Source organism: Oryza brachyantha, chromosome 3 (assembly GCF_000231095.2).
Source record: "Oryza brachyantha chromosome 3, ObraRS2, whole genome shotgun sequence".
Lineage (NCBI taxonomy): Eukaryota > Viridiplantae > Streptophyta > Magnoliopsida > Poales > Poaceae > Oryza > Oryza brachyantha.
Genome location: NC_023165.2, coordinates 4,893,870 through 4,911,560, shown reverse-complemented (window position 1 = coordinate 4,911,560; position 17,691 = coordinate 4,893,870). Strand labels below are relative to the sequence as shown.

Sequence of the window (17,691 nt, the reverse complement as noted above, 5' to 3'; positions counted from 1 at the left end):
GACTGCGGTCCATCAAAGTCCTCTCCAAGTCATGTCCTCCACCCGTCCCTCCAGACTATCGATGGCGCCCCCTTCACTCTAGGGCTGCGTTCGATTGGAGGATGGTGCCCCCTTCATTCTAGGGCTGCGTTCGATTGGAGGAAAAGACGGCGCGAAAAACATAATAATAGATTAGTACATAATTAATTAATTATTAAAAAAATATAAAATAGATTAATATGATTTTTTAAAATAACTTTCCTATAGAAAATTTTCATAAAAAATACACCGTTTAACAGTTCAGAAAGCGTGCGTGTGGAAAAAAAAGAAGGGTTAGGTATCTAACCCCGGTGGCCGAACACGGCCTAGGTCGGCCTTAACCAGAGGTAGATCTAAAAGGTATGCTAGGTATTATGCACTCCTGCGTTATATACTTTCATATATATATATATATATATATATATATATATATATATATATATATATATATGCATTTAAAAAAAAGAAAAAAGTACTAACCCGATCACATAAACGACTGTGTTCGACCGGCGTGGACTCGAGCGGCATGCCGCAGGCGGCGAGAGATGCCCATTTGGTCCATCCTCCATTACTCCTATGCGGCATGCGGCCACTAGCAGGGTTACCGAAACCGCGGTTACCGTGTCCTCCGCGGACGCACGGTTTCTATAAGCCGCGATAACAAGTTTAAATTTGAGGAAATTTAATAAAAAAATATATGTTATATATGTTGATATATAATGTATTTTTGTCAAAAAAATTCATGAAAAAAATGTATATTCGGCGTAATTAAAAGTCATAAACAAGAATTTCGGGAAATAAAATTAAAAAATAGCCTATTGCAAATAATATTTCATAGGAAGATGGTTAAGAATATTTTGTTGTTAAGTCTAATTTCATACTAGGGTACATAATGTTGAAATACAAATATACAACGATGGATATATGGAAAATATGTATGGAGAAAAATTATACGTGCACGTTAGTAATAATTGGTACTAGTTATAGTTGTGACGCAGTAATCAAATGAAGTTATTACTCGTTATTGTTATGAATTATTTGGTGAATGGTGATATGAGTCGGTGTATGTTTTTATGTTGCAATATCAAGAATTTAGAAAAGGCAATATGAAAATTTTCTTGTTTTCTCTAAAACATGTTCTATTTTCCTACTTTTCCTATGTCACAACTCACAAATATAGTCACAAAATATTTTCCTATTTTTCATGTATTTTTCAAGATTTTTTTAATGTTTTTTATTTAGCATCACACCCACGTTTTTCTCGCGATAACCGTGGTTTTGGCTGAAAAACCGCGCGGGAAACCACGGTTTCTGCCGTTCTTATGCGTTATTTCAGCACGTACTTACCGTGTAAAACCGTACGGTAACCGTGGAAAACCATACGGTAATCACGTTTACTGTACAGCTTTGAATTCAAATTTTTTGATTTTAAATTCGTTGTGATTTTTATGGTTACCTCATGGGATCCGCGGGAGCGTGGTACCGTGGTTTTCACGGCGGTAACGGTAAGGGAACCCTGGCCACTAGCACTCCCACGGTCCCACCGTCGCACGCACGGACGACGACACACCTGTCGCACGCAATCTCGCACCACGTGGTCCACGCATCAACCGCGCACAAAGCACAATCGTGCACACCGTTCGCAAAATCATCCTATGATTATCCTAAATTTATCCATCACGCAAACACATTGTGGTTGAGGATTTGTCCTCACTTTAGACTTAAGAGTCATCGGTTGATCTCTTATTTAGTACACGTATCATGTGAGTGCTTACATAATCACATATGATATTCCAATCGTGCAAGCACAACTTTTTGTTTATTTGGCATTGTGTTCTTTGTATTTTTTATGTAGGCCTCATTTAGTTTCCAAAAATTTTTACCCAAAAACATAATATCAAATCTTTGGACATCTAAATAGAGTATTAAATATAGTTAAATCTAAAAACTAATTGCACAGTTATGTGAGAAATCATGAGACGAATATTTTGAGGATAATTACTTAATTAGTACATGATTAGTCATAAGTGCTACAGTAACCCACATGCGCTAATGACATATTAATTAGCCTCAAAAGATTCGTCTCACGGTTTCCATGCCAGCCATAAAATTCGTTTTTTCATTCTTGTCCAAAAACCTCTTTCGACATCTAATCAAACGTCAGATGTGACATGTAAAAATTTTTATTTCACCAACTGAATAACCCCGTAATTAAGAAGAGAAGTACGCATCAAAGAGAAGGCGGCGGCGGTACCAGCTGCCACTTCAAATCCTTCCCCTAATCTTGTTAAAACAGTGGTGGAAGTGCTGATGAAATTGGAGGCCTCTCAAGTCTTAACCCAAGGGTTGGTATATTCTTGTGACGTAGCTAGACATGGAGTCTCCATTTATTAATGTAGTTAATGGGCAATAGAAATACTCATATTTGTATAGATTATTATTGTGGTCAAATTTTAGAACTTTCACTATGAATAACTTTAGAAGCATTAGATTAGCCTTGAAATGCATTTCAATAAAATTATAGATTTATTGGTGTATATATATATATATATATATATATTGTAATAGAAAACAATGGTCAAAGTTATTTTTTTAGACTATACCCGCGTCCAAAACAATAGTTATTATGGGACCGGAATCAAGAAAAAAAAACGATATCACATGTTTTCAACAAAACTATAAAAGAAGTGCAAAGGGTAAATAGCAAAGTACATTGGACAAAAAAAAAACAATCCTGGAAAAAATGTAATTTGTTCGGTAGAAGACCATATTAAATCAAAAAGTTGGCAATTTTTTTTAACCAAAACGCTAGAATACGGTATATTGTTAAAATGGAATGGACTAATACTTAGGTATTAAACCTAATACATATGTATCAAACCTGATACCTAGGTATGAGGGATATCCCATTCTGGAACCGTATACCGTTCTGTAACCGCCCTCTTTTTTTTTAGAAAGTCGATGTTTGAAACTGTGAATTTGAGTATGGTTGAATACTCTACATTATAAATGTTTCATGTTTGATGACTGTACGTTGAAACTAAAATAAGAGGCTAAGAATGTTGGTTGTTAATGAAGTTGGAAGTATTTTTTTTGTGATCCTCACTTAATGGCTGGTCCCTATTTAATATTTGTGGCACGAAAATATGGACTATTGCTGAAGATGCTCTTATTTAGCACTGCTTGTACAGAACGGGAAGACGTTGAATGCAGCAGATAATTACGTTTACATGAGCAGTATATATACTAAGTATAAACAAGGGCACAATTAGAATTTGTCACCAAATTACAAAGGTTATGTCAGTAATTTTGTAATTCATCTTCAATCCACGTATTCATGTCCAAATCAATTGTCAAATTCAGACGATAACCTTCCAGAGCGAGAGACGACGGCGGTGAGACGGCAGGACTCATTGCGGCTCACGGCCACGATCGATGCAGGGGCTACTTCTTCAGGGTAAGACATGTCGCCGGCGGCGGCGTGATCTGGCGAACCCAAAGCAAAAGTTGCCAGGTCAAGTACCACTGTATCGTAAAGGTTCTCTCTTTTCTACGTGCAATGGCACAAGCCAGATAAAACAATTTTGCGGCAAATACTTACGAAACATCCGTGGTAAAATCACGATAACACGAGAAATTTACAGATTATGTTTGCCTAGAACTTTGGATGTTTGTCCAATCAACGATTTATGTAAATATCACCAGCATCCTCTTTTTTTTCTTACATGATGATGCATCTCGGACTGGGTATAAATGTGGTTAGGTATAGTATTGCGTCATCTCCATCTTTCCACAAGCAGGATATGAGAATGATGCCATGTCAAAATTCCCCACTTCTCAAGTAGAATCTCTCTTTGGAGTTGGAGCTGTAGGCCCTGGCGGGCGAGCCAAATTTAAGTTTTGCATCTCGCTTGCAAGAAGCGCCCTTCTTTCTTTCAAAAAATTGAGCCGGCTTGTCAGCTTGGCTAATGCAAATGGTACAGCCCCAGAGTCCTGAAATGATAGCAAGCACATACGGTTAGCACAAACTTCAATCCACTAAAGTGGTAGTAACAACCGCATTTGTATTGAGTGACGGTAACAATAACAGTGTGCTTATAAGAAACACAAAGTAGCAATCTTGATGGCTAGAACTGATATTGGTAAGGAGTCAGTGAGATTACCTCTGGTCTAGTACCCGAATAGGCATTTGATCCAAGTCTTCCTAATAGTGGATTATTTGAGTATTGTTTCTGTGCCAAGTTCCACTTTGATGTAAATGATCCATCTTGGCCATCCTTCACAATCTCACCCTTAGAAGACAACAATCTTTGAGCCCTTTGGCCGAAGGTGCTTGATTGCTCATTGGATGCCATACCTAGGAAAAACAAAAGATTTTGAACAACTGAGAGTGTTGCTTATTTGGATTTATTTCTTTAAAATATGAAGAGGGAAGTATATTTATCAATTTTACCTCCCGAACTCATATGTTGTCTGGTTTGCTTCCTGTATTGCTCAATATCAGCCTGAAATGTGACAAAAATAACTTAATGATACAATTGATTGTGTACTCATGTTAACTTCATTGAGCTGGATATTTGCTATGTATCTTGTTTTTTCCCTTGGTTATCTACAGCAATGAAATATGCAAGATTGTGATGCAACAAAGATATTTAGTTCTTTTCTTCCTACGCATTTGCTACTGTGACTAATTAACTTGGTAGCACAGTTTCAAAAACATCTACTCTAGGACTATTTAGTCGTCCCAGACTAAATAGTGTATAGTGTTAAGGGAATAATATATATGCCATAGGTATTTTAATATTTTCCCATCTATTGTACAAATGTCTATATTATTCTAAAAGAAGTTAACGGTGATTGCATTGAAATCTGCCATCCATCAACTCTATTGTATATATTGTCTTGCCAACTACCCCTTTATGTATAAAATATACAAAATAGTTCTATATATTGGTTCTATTTTTTATATCTAAAATACAAGTTATTTCAAACAATACTAGCATGCATATAATTCATATTTCTCCATTGCAAAGCATGGGTATTCCGCTAGTATGTTCCTAACTCAATTGCAATAGAGTTCATCCCATTCCTCTCCTCTCCTAAATTAACATTTGGCTCTCAGAGCCTTACCATGTCAGAGATAGAATTGGGCCCAACATTTGATGATGCAGTATTCTGTTCATCTCTGCACAAAAGTAATCGACAAGTATGTTCCCTTTACATTACTCACAATTCTAATTACAGCGCTAAAATGCCACAGAATGCTGAAATAAATTCTTACTCGGAAAGCTTGTCTGTATTTAGGAGTCGTTTGTTGCATGAGTCACATAATGAGGTGCAGCTCATCTGGACCTGGTTGTTGAGTTGTCCACGGAGATCGGAAACCTTTTGCTTCAAGTTCAAAATATCAGCTTCAGCAGTAGAAACTTCCTCAAGATCAGCCTTAGTCTTTTATTACCAGAACAAAAACTTTTCAAATGGTGAAAAAAACACTTGCACTTTAACTCAACAACGATTTTTTTTTAAAAAAAATAAAACCTTGCTATCAATTGTCGATGGCAAGGACACTTGCCCTCTTCGCAAATTCATCAACCCAGACTCCAATGAGGCCCTCAAACTTCTCTCCTTCTGTAGCTGATCTCGCAAATTTTCCACCTGTTGAATGCAAAAACATTTTTCGTTTAACAGAGAGTGCATATTTTAACCAGATATTGATAATGTATAAAAAAATCTGGTGTTCTTTATATAAATGTAAGTATCTTATGGAGACAAAGAGACTCAATCATAAATCTACCTGGTGTTCTCTTTCTAGAAACAAAAATATAGTACTTTTCCATAGTTTGCGCTCTTACTTCTTTTTCAAGTGCTAAACGACGTTCGTGCAATTCTTCTTTCCTTCTTTCGAGACTTCCCTGGAGGATTGAATTTTCTTTCACCTGAAATAGACAGCACATCACCTCATGCAGGAGAATCTGTTGGTACACAATCTGTGATACTAGGGAAAGGGGTGTACCTCCTTTGTAATTTTAGATTGAAGATCCATCTTGTTGTTCTCAAGCTTCTCAATAAGAGTCCTAGTTGGAAATTTAAATTAAAAGAAATAATTCAAAAGTTATCAACAGTGTAAAAAGCTACCCGAGATCTTTCTCCTTTTTTAAAAGTTTCCTACTGTTCCTGTTTTGATATTTTAAAATATGCTAATGAAAGATAAGAGGTAAACTCTAAATGGTACAAAATCACCAATCATATAATGGAAGACCCAAAATATTCCAGGAATGATTATGGAAGTGTTCTTGTATTTTAACTTCACAAGCCCTTCCTTTTCCACTATCCACTACTGATCCTAATGGGAGTGGAAGGGAATTACATGAAAATGATGGGCGACCAGAAAATGTGAAAAACCTTTTATAGTTAAAAGTTATCGATACCATATTATCATAAGCATCCCATACATATAATTACCACAATGAAGACAAGTGAGGTGACAAGTAAAAACTAAAACAATAAGAAATATTACTTATTCACATGGTTACCCTAACCAAAGTCAATTATTCCCACTGTTGGTCCACCATAAAAGGAGTAGTTAGTTATTGCGAGAAAGAAAGGAGAGCTGCGAGGAGGTATAATTGCAAGTGGAAAAATAATTTGGGGCATCTAAAGTATATTTCTGGAACTCTTCCAACAACAGAAAACAAGAATATATAGCTGGATACTTACTCATCATCACTGCAATAGTCAATCTCATCAGCTGACATGTCCTTTCTTGCCTGTAAAGAATATATTTTACTCAAATCATGAGATTGTCCTACTCTCATTACTGTGTAGGAGTACGCAAACAACAACTGTACATACTGAAGTACGGCCCCATGAGGTCCTTTTGCTCTTATTTCTTGAGATGCATGATTTCTCCATAAATTTTGCTCTTGATGATGATGAGTGAACATTCAACTTTTCTGTTTGATCTGTAGATCCATTTGACTCGTACAATTGTTGTTTTCGAGTGGATGGATCATTGCTCTCCATTTGGGAAGTGTTCTCCACTGGTGGAACAGAAGAAATTTGATTAGTGTCTTCCCTTGCCGCACCATTTTTTGCGGCTTTTGTAGGAGGTTGTAAGCCCTGAACATTGCCATTAGATGCCGTGCCAGAGTAATTTTTTTTAACCTACAAAATATGTATCAATGTACAGTAAGAGTGACATACAAATGACAAGAGCATTAAGTCAGAGACAAAGATGTAAGTATAGGCAATCAATATACTTAACCATGTCAATCACCAGTTACTTATTAAAGGTTTGTACACGGTTGTGGAGCTGTAATATATGGTCGTATTCATTTTGACATCTCAAGTCATTGAGTTACTGTGAACAAGTCGTTCTTGTCAGAACAATGTTACAAACTTCAAGAAGATTTTTGGAGCATATAGTACTAGCAAGCATCCTATGAAAGATTAGCCTTTCAATTCTAAGTTAGGTTGAAACACTACTATAACTTTGGCCATGATTTTTCAGAGGTAACCTAGGAATTGCAGACACCATTGATCTAAAGCATAAAAAACTATAGCAGATAGTGGGGTAGCAGCTATTGTAGTTCTTTCTACAATTGCAGTGGCATAACAATCCCATATTGCCTTTTAGCATTTTCTAGTTTACATACATTAAAGGTTCACTACTAACATGGTCTAGTTTAAACATTTAAGCATATTATGGTTTAAACTAAACGGATGTATTCCACTAATCCCTCCGTGTTTTAATAGATGACGCAGTCGACTTTTTGGCATGTGTTTGGCCATGCGTCTTATTCAAAAAACTCATGTAATGCTTGAAACTAAAACATTGACTAGTTGAAATACCTTGTCATCAGAGACATTGCTCCTAATGTTGTTGTCACATTCACTGGCACCAGAGGAATGCTCAGTATTATCATCCATGTCTTCTTCAATGTTATCCTCACCAGAATCATAAGAGCCATCCTCTTCAGGGACATCATTCTCTGTGGAATATTCTTTGTCAAAATCACCATCTTCGGACTCAGTATATGCATCTGAAGAACATGAACCATCATTCAAGTCCTATATAGGTATTTCTGAATTAGAATTCTTGAAGTGTCGATGGAGTATAAATTCAAATGAAACTTGTCTGTATATAAGGAATACATAAAGGAAAAGGAGGATACATCAAATATCTGATCATATTCCTCGAGCATAATGATGACGATTGCTTGAGCATGGTTGGCAGCAGCTGCAGCTTGAAGCAGCTGGAATGAACCATCCCCAGCCATACTAAAGTCATTGTCAATTTCACATTCACCGAGAAGAAGAGGTCGGAGAAGGAGTGGGGCCATGCAAGCTGCCAAAGCCGACGGAGACATCCTATTCACAGCTTTGTGGGATCCAACAATCTGCATCATCTTAAGAATCCTAAAAGAAAACAAGTGATTTTTGGCGTCCATTGGTATAATTTTGAAGCTATTATCGTATCAGAATCTAAAGCTAACTCATAATATAAAATAATTAAAAAATTATAAGAAATGTGGACTGTTTTGTCACAAATGAAAACCTCAGACATGATATGGACTCATGGAGGGTGTTAACTGACAAGAATTTCAAACAAAGCATCCAAGATAGATACCTCTGCAATAGTTCTCGGTTCGGTTCTGGAAAAACTTCATAAATCACTTTATTCATAGCATCAAGCCTTCTTGTTTTGTCGGTTCCTGTACAATCAGACGTCTTTATCAGTTTGTAATTATAAGAACATCAACATATTTCAGGTTAAGGGCATGTTCTGAGCTGATCTTAGCAAACATATTTAGACATCAATTAAATGCAGCACTACATTAACTGGTTGGTTGAGGCATTGATTGTTCACAAGGTAAACACCCTACTTCATCTTCATTGCATCTGTCGCCCGCGTCGCTTCCCTGGGCGGCTCGGGCGAAACCCTAGCCGCCGCCCTCCCCCCGATCTCCCCTCCCTGCCTCGCCGTCGCCCGAGCGGCCGCCGGCTGCCATGACGGCGGCGGCGGGGCTCTACCCAGGCTGCGCGCGACAGCGGCGGGCCGAACGGCGCGCGGCGGTGGCGGCAGCAGTAGCGAGGCGACGGTGAAGGCACGAGGTGGCGGTGGGCCAGAGGGGGAGCGCAGAGCGCTCGACGACATGGAAGGCGGAAGATGCGCGGCCCCGGCGGCGGAGGGAGCGCGCGGCGCTGGCGGCGGAGGCAGCGCGCGCGCTAGGGCCAGAGCTGGCGGCCGGCAGCGGGGAAGGAGCCGATGGCCGGTGGCCACGCCGGCGGTGGAGGGCCTGAGGGCAGGCAGTGACAGCGGCGGGGAAGGAGGAGCCGTTGGGGGCAGCTGACGGCGGCGGAGTCTTGTGGCCTCCGCGACACAGCGCGCCGGAGCCAGAGCGACAACGTCTCCGGCGTCCAAAGGGTTGTGCGAAGGGAGCTGGCGGCGGTGGGTCGTCTTCCTCATTATCGGTCAGCACCCTCACCCTCTCTGGAGCTCCTCCCCTTCTCTACGGGGAGTTTCTAGGTTGGGTTGAGGCGGCGGCTTGCAGGGGGGAAGCCCAGGCTGCTGAAGAAATGCCATCCAATCCCGGGTTCTCCTTCGGCCAGATCTGGCAAGGAGGCCGGCGGGTGGTGGAACGGAGAGGTCCTAGGCCAGCTCTCAGGGGTGGTGGTTCGATGAAGCCGATCGATGGAGGGGCGTCGGTTGGGTATGGCGAAAGCCATGTGTCGCCGATGTTTAGTTAGTGGTCTCGGTTTGGGCGACATGTGGTAGAGGGTTCCAAGCGAAAGCTTAGTCCAATTCTTTGGGCCAACAGTGACTTCGCTTTTAGGCGTAGTAACCCTCCTGAGGGCACTGTTGAGGCATCCCTCCTCTCTTGGCAAGGAGCTCTAGGTGAAAACCTTATCCAATCTTTGGACGGATGACGACGACGTCTTTTGGCATCGCGACCCTCCTAAGGGCATCGTTTTAGAGTCTTTGTGTCGTAGTGGTGTCGTTAGCTCGGGGGCGATCAATCTTGCATAGCGATGGCCGGTTCGGCGTTTGGCTTTCCTTTCTGTGGTGTGTGTTTGAACGGTTGGCACATGGTTCGGGGCGTGTACTCTGTACACATCCTTCCTCGACAACCAGTTGTCGATGTAAAACTTTTTCTTGTAACTTTTCTTCCTATCTTAATACATTGAATGACCTCCTTCAGTCATTCCGGCAAAAAAAACATTAACTGGTTGAGGTAATAGATAAAGAAAATTTCAATTCAATCTTACGGTAAGCTCCAACCAATGCAGTGCAACATGGTGCGGGAACAGGAGATGATGGCATCTCTCGAAGAACATACTGTAGCAAGGAGAACCGAAAATACATTACTAAAAAGAATGAGGCAAGTCTATGTTGCCACAATATATTCAACGCTTGCCACATAAATACCTTGATACAGTCACCAATAACATGTGCATCCTCTTCTTGGGAGAACTCGATTTTCCCTACAAGATCGTGATTTAAATGGTACATATTTATCATGTGAACAGGATGCACAAAATTCAAGGATCACATGTTAACCAATGATTAATGGCTTACATGTGACAAAAATATCCTCATGAAAGAAACACTTTATATTTTGATTAGAGTTGTTTATATTTTGATTAGAGTTGCACTCATCAGGTTATTGTTAGATAGAAGAGGAGGGGAAGGGAGGAGGACGAAGAAATCACCCTTTTCATAGTCTCGGACTCTGCGTTTGACTTCTTCAACATCAGCAGACTGACGGAGGATTCCTTCCACCTTGACACCTGCAAACAGAGTATGTCCTTCTCGTCACTAAACTGCACAATTAGTAAATATATATACAATGCTTTTAGGTTTTTAGATAAACATCATGCTTCTACTTTATTGTTATTTGATATTCACCAGGATAGTATGAAAACAAATAAGTCAAGGCCATTTTCTGATTAATTATGGTTAAAAAAGACTCACCATAATCTTCAATGAACTTCAAGGCCTTCTCCAGGAAAGCTGGACTACCATCAGCATCTACAAGGGAAAACTCTGCAGGTCTGCCAATAACAGATTTATCCTCCGCTGCAACGGAAACGGTAGGATTGCTTGTTCAAGTTGAAGGTAAGGATCCCAACTGAGATGGTGAGCGTCTGATGAAATTTATCGTAACTTACGCTGTTCAGATGGAGCTTCAGTAGGCTCTGCGATGTCAGTGCTGAAAATTGGATTTTGGCCAACAGTATTCGCTGCAGCAGGTGCATGTGCCAGAGCATTCTCTAACGCACTTTTCCATTCGTTGAGCTCTTCTGTAGTCTCTGCCTGCTCAGTGAAAATCATTCCATTAAAGTACGATAGGCGTATTCTCAGAAAAAAAGTATTATAGGCATATTGATATCAAACATGAATAGGGCAACTCATTGTTGTTGCATGAACTAATATCTATCAAACAGTTGGCCTGCCAGTGATGATCGTCACTCATGTGCAGCAGTATGTACTGCTAGAAAAGGACAACAATAATATGTTAAAAATTAAGACAGGTGTGCAACAAACCTTCAGAGTGAATGTACGCCCATCACGGGAATCGGGAAATAACACCGTCAAAAGTTTCCTGTCTTCTTTGACCACGACACTGAAACCATAGCTCAAGATTATATGGTCAGATTACAGGAAATTAGGTTTTCAACAAAATTTAATTTCTCAATATATACCTTCCGGAGTTATTTAAGTCAATTCCACCAAGTGTAACAATTGGTTCATTTCCTCTAGGAGGTGCATTCTGAAATTAAAGCAGAAAATTGGGATGAGTTATCATGGTTATACATTGATACCCTAATCGTTTAAGTTTGCATACTAGCAAACCAATCATCATGATATGTCACCAACAATCCGAAACATACATTATTAAGAACAAAAAAAAAGTATACTTTCGTAGTTCTTGTAATCGGTTTTGTCCTCTTCAACATGGCTGCAGTTTTATCACTTTTCATGTCCAACTAATAGTGCAAACGAATAGGTATTCGACTTCTTCAGGTCCACATAATATTTTCCTTCACAATCAGTGCAGGTTACAGGTGTTTAAATTATGACCAAGCCAGGATACTATTGCAGGGGAGTGCTGAGCAGGTACGGATAAATATTATCTTAAAAATCATGTCCTATCCTGAATATACTACAACTATAATTTGATTTGTACATTTAGTTCTCAAAGATCCAAATGACTATTGTGCTAGTCAGGAGCTAAAAAAATGTTATGATGTCCAAACATAGGGTATATCTATATCAAAGAGACCCTAAATACAGAAACAAGACTACCACCAGTGGTAGAAATGCAATCAGTAGAAATGTAATACAAGAAAAAGACTTAAGAGAAAGACAGGTCAAAGGTTCAAAGCAATAGAAAACACTCTGTGTATCACAACAGTCAACTAGCAGTTTAGTATTGCTTAAATTGTTTTAATTTACAATGTAAAGTATGCATAGCCTAGAGCATGCTTCGTTGCAATGCTATAATACAGTATTACGTAAAAAAAGGCAAAGCACACAAAGAACCACTGTAATATATCTTACAGGATCACTTCTGAAGAACACTAGTGATGCCCTTGTAAGAATAAACCAGCGCTTTTTCCATGTTGTCCAACCAATTCCTGTTACTTATCACTTTTAGTGAAACAGGAAGAATACTGTAGATACAAGTACATAAACTTCCAATAAAAGTATTAAATTTATAGATATATACTTTTATAGAAAAAGAGTCACTAGGTAATCAAGCTTCTATTTTCCACATGCAAAAGATGGAACTAAACATTCTGATCAACCTATGCAAACTGCATAGAAGTTCAACAAAATAAGTTCAATATAAGAAAGCACTTCTTTTGGCTTGTGGGGCTTAGTGCAGTTAAATGATTCTGAAGAAAACAGAAATTTGGCGTTTCAAGGAACATTGTTTATGTAGCACTATACTGAAACTTTTCAAGCATCTGACTTTTAAAGAGGCAAAACTATAAGTTCTCTAGGTTATCCAGATAGTAAACACATGATATATTGTTTCACATTTTTGTACTTAATACAAGAGAGACTAAAATGAATCATGGTCTAATCCAATTTAACGTGCCAATGAAAACAATTATTAATTTTGTAATATATAATTCACCATTTTAGTTACTTGATCCCCTATCTACTAACTAAACTACTGCATAACCACAGAACAAAAGCAAACTACCATTTACGATGCTACCAAGACATCCATGACCGCTGGTATTATTGTTATTAAGACATTTTCATAATCGTGCGAACTTCAGGATAGTGTGTTATTGGTTTGAGCATTTTTCTCATCTTTGAGGAGGTACCATGAGGTACCACTGTTTTTTATGTAAAATTTGGTACCTTCTAGTATCTAAGGTACCAAGAGGTACCAAATTTTACATAGAAAACAGTGGTACTTCCTCAAGAATGATAAAGTTGCTCTATTGGTTTGTGTATTTGATGTGCAGGACAAGGTTTTATTGGCCCTATTTAGCTGACTGTATGGACAATATTCATATCTATAGATACATTATTGAAGCATTCAACTACTAACATATGTTCTGATGTAACAATGTACGTAGTAAGCAGAATTTATGCAACATTACAGATATTACCACAAAACATACCTTTAGATGAGAGCAGTAAGTGCCCGCTCTTAAGAACCTGCATCAGAAGAGTACTTAACATTGGTCAGGCAGAGTTGTGCATGCGAGAATGAAGCACACAAGCAATCACGTGTACTTTTTTCCCACTGAACATAACTAACTAATAGTGCAACTTTACAATAAGAATCCCCCTCTCATCTCTTTCATATGCTCACCAAAGCACAAATGGTAGATAAGAATATAAAACACTGAAAATTTAACCAAGTATGAATAAGCGGCAAGTACGCAACCTATGTATCTATGGACAATATGATAGTTTTGCTGCAAACTAGTGATGTGTCAAGCAGAGTATCACTTGCCCAAGTAGTGTACAATAAGTCATTCACTAGGTTATTTTTAAATGCATGTCATAACTTTCAAGTGCAAGAAGATCTCACAAACCTGGCAATTAGGACAACTGGTTGGCGAACTGTCACCAGTTTCAGATGTGTCTGTACTCTGAATGTTTGGGTCTCCTTCCCCACATCGGCAGACCTTGTACTGACCTGCATTCTCAGCAGGCTGTGAAGATGATACCTATGAAAAGTATGAAACAAAATGGAGTAAATACTCATACTAAGGCCTCCAAAATCAAGAGATGTAGCAGACCTTGTGAAGCTTGACTTTGGCAACAACGAAAAGCATTTACATTCCAGGTATTTTATGCATGCACATAGTGTATAATATAATGTCATAAAGAAGTCTTAAACAAAAAGCTAATATTTTGCCAAAGAGAGGTGCTATACAGCAACAGTGTATTTATAACTTGGATTATCAAGACTGCTAAATAATTTGAAATGTATATTTTGTGCTTCAGTAGATTCACTCTTTATGACAGAAGAAGTAACTGATGGCTGCTAAAACATTGTATTAAACTAGCATCAATATAACTGTAATGAAAGATATAACAGGGACTCCCACTGATCAACAAAATGAGGCCTTCACCTTTCTCTTTACATTTAAGTGAATTGCACTATTCCAGTATCTCAATATATACTCAAAATCAACTGAACTTCACTTAAGTGGTTGAATAGTGAACTATTCACTGGAATAGCCAAATGCAAACGGGTCATGGAGAAGATATAAAAAAGGAATAAACTATAAGGAAAGCATATTCTCTCTTACTTGCTGGTAAGGAATCCTGAACTCTGAAGCTGACATCGTCTTCTCTAAATGGCTGACTTATGAATGCACCAAGATGTGTCTGTTCCACCGATGAGTTGATGTTTCTCTAGAGACTGATAAGTATACAAGGTTACTCGTGATAAATTTGTGATATATTTCTTGTAAAATAAATAATAGGCACAATGATATCATTGACTGAAACATCAATGCTCTCAGAAAAATCAAACTTCAATACTTAACCATGATTGTTTCACTCTATTCAGAGCTAAACTAAAAATCTACATGTAATTTAACCATTTGATTGGCCCAATCCCTTCTTTAAATACTACTCCCTCCATTTTTTTAATTGACGCAGTTGACTTTTGGATATACATTTGAACATTCGTATTATTAAAAAAAATTAAATAATTATAAATTGTTTTGTTATGATTTGATTTATTACTAAAGTAATTTTAAGCATGATTTATAGTTTTGTATATTTGCACAAAAAAATTAAAACAAGTCGAAGAATCTAACGTAGATCCAAAAATCAACGGCGTCAATTAAAAAATAGAGGGATTAGTAAAAATTGTGCAAGGTGACAGGAATCCAGAACGAAGTGAGTTCCCCATGAAACACAAAATTCTACAACAAGATTAAGTATTTACCACAAGAAATTGAAGCATGCAAACTTATTTATTAGCCCCTCATGCAGTAGCTTCAAATCTGTTGAGTTGGCTTCTGAATCCACCCTAAGCATCAGCCTATAAGTTTTCAAGACGTTAGTTGGACCTGGGGATAATTTACATAGTATTGAAGTTTGTGTATTATATATATTATGCATGTTGCATCTTAATTAATGAGAAAATGACATGGATAAAATTAAAGGTTGTATCCACCTCTATTACAAAACTTGCTTGCTTTAAGACAATAAAGCAACATTTCTCAAACAAACATAAGATATATTTGCACTTTCCATAAGGCAGAGCATCAAACGATTTAATTGCGTCTGAAACGTTGTGTCTCGATCAGATAACTCAAATTGTACACAGATCAAAGTAGTGCTACACTGCTACGTAGTTATGCTTAAAGCTCCGAACAAAATCCACCAAATGAGGCATCCGCTTGAACAAATCAAGGACCAAATTCGCTCCGAAGTCCGGAGAACCCGGCTAAAATCGCCCCGTAGCGCAGATTTAAATGATCAAACGTTGCAATTTACAGTTGTACACCAAGCAATCTCAAAACTATCATAAACGAAACACCCCTCCTTGGATCAAAAAATTCCTATGGATCGAACCACCGGCTGCACCCGCAGCGATCCGCATGTAGTTTTCGCAATCAGAATCATCACACACCATGCAGATAAGCGAGACTCCTTCCGCCTCTCTCAGGTCAGTACTTCAACGCGCCATGCGTGCCATTGTCGAGCCCCAAAACGGGTGCACTGGCCGCAAATCCACAACGCGCATGCGCATGAGAACATGCCACCAATGGCGTTCGGCCACCAGCCATTTCGATCCTCCCCCGCCCGCCCCGCCCAGCCCAGCCCAAGGAGGATTTCGCAAACTGCACCGCTCGAAGAACCAGAAAACGGAGGCGGCAATGCGGCTCACCTGCGAGACAACGACCGCGATCGGGAACCTCACGGGAGCACGCGCGACGCCATCGATCCGGCCACCATCTCCACCTCCTCCTACTGTTTCTCTCCCCTTCTCCTCCGCTCCTCTCCTTCTCTTTCTATTTCCCTCGCCTCTCGTCCGCACTTTCCTCCGGGGACTTCTTTTTTTGGCAGGGGCGAGCCCAACGAAGTCGCTGACGACGTGTCCGCTACAACGTGGGCCCGGGCATCGGCTGGACCCACGTGTCAGATGTGATTATATTTTTGTACGAAATGAGTACTACGAATTCTATGCTGTACAATTTTTCTTTCCTAAATAGTGGAATAATTAACAAATACTCTCTCATTTTCATATTTTAATTTTATTAGCTATGTCTAGACTCATCTAATTATTAATGTATATTATTTATATATGTGTCTAGATTCATTAATACTTGTATAAATCTAGATAATGTTAGAAAAACTTATATTATAAAATGGACATAGTAATTTCTTCATTTCAAAATATATCGATTTGGGTATTATCAAATTCATCTAATATATAAGGTGCTCCCAGCTCCTTAAATACCATGAGAGCAAATCGTGATAAAAACTATCTAAAATGAAGTGGCATAGAGTATGCTACAATGTACCCTTCCACGAAACAAACTAAATTGGATAAATACCTGAAAGATATTAATTATACCATGCATGTTCCTCTCATGGTCTGTGTTGCACTTGTTTCCAGTATCCGGGGTTATATGCCCCTCTTTTTATAACTTTTTGGTGGATCAGGGGATTTAGGAGTTATTTGGTTATTTGTGGTTATACACGTTCTGATTATCCATCAGTATGGGAAATAGCCTTCCGATGCACCAATCTACTCCCTCCATTTTATAATATAATGTAATTGATACTATCTAGATTTACACAGATATACAAAAACATACAAAACCGTTGACCGTGCGCGGGCTCCTACCGAAACTACGTGATTGATCTCACGTCCTGATAAAATTTTGTTTGACTTTATATTTTTTTTGTTTGCCATGGCCACCGCCAAGGTGCAGCAACCTAGCTACAAGCGGTAAGAATAGTACCAACAGTAGCAGACATCCAACGTTTTATATTATAAGATATTTTGACTACATATAAATTTATCTATCGATAAATATATATTGTATGTATATATATGTATATGAATTTAGTAAATGCTAGAATGGAGACAGTGCGTATTAAAAGACAACGGTAAAGACGGTGATGTTAATGATAGGTGAGATCAGGATGCTTTGTTACTTCAATAACAA

General features: G+C 38.7%; 1 protein-coding gene across 2 annotated transcripts; it reads right to left on the bottom strand.

Moving 5' to 3' along the window:
* Nucleotides 1-3,600: 3,600 nt before the first annotated feature.
* On the bottom strand, nt 3,601-16,529 carry LOC102715274 (rho GTPase-activating protein REN1-like). 2 transcript variants are annotated; one of them, XM_015835783.1, is made up of 26 exons: nt 16,404-16,529; nt 15,456-15,551; nt 14,809-14,921; nt 14,086-14,220; nt 13,666-13,702; nt 12,584-12,660; nt 11,725-11,792; nt 11,567-11,645; nt 11,191-11,335; nt 10,994-11,098; nt 10,732-10,809; nt 10,448-10,503; nt 10,288-10,357; nt 8,648-8,732; nt 8,193-8,436; nt 7,870-8,088; nt 6,871-7,182; nt 6,736-6,785; nt 6,032-6,092; nt 5,871-5,954; nt 5,557-5,673; nt 5,300-5,466; nt 5,149-5,203; nt 4,472-4,523; nt 4,182-4,375; nt 3,601-4,011 (listed from the first exon to the last, which is right to left on the bottom strand). In XM_015835783.1, exons 3-26 carry the CDS (start codon nt 14,842-14,844, stop codon nt 3,856-3,858), a joined length of 2,682 nt encoding a protein of 893 aa, XP_015691269.1. In that variant the 5' UTR covers nt 14,845-14,921; nt 15,456-15,551; nt 16,404-16,529; the 3' UTR covers nt 3,601-3,855. The 2 variants fall into 2 exon arrangements, with proteins under 2 accessions (XP_015691269.1, XP_015691270.1); XM_015835784.1 differs by having other exon boundaries at nt 5,300-5,409.
* Between the last annotated feature and the right edge of the window lie 1,162 nt (nt 16,530-17,691).

Bases quoted from the DNA above. Each gene is read 5' to 3' on its own strand.
- LOC102715274 (XM_015835783.1), bottom strand. From the start codon at position 14,844: ATGTCAGCTTCAGAGTTCAGGATTCCTTACCAGCAA. The intron at 10,358-10,447 runs GTATTTATGTGG...TCCTTGCTACAG, and splicing joins TTATTGGTGACTGTATCAAG to TATGTTCTTCGAGAGATGCC. The intron at 6,786-6,870 runs GTATGTACAGTT...TATTCTTTACAG, and splicing joins CCTCATGGGGCCGTACTTCA to GCAAGAAAGGACATGTCAGC.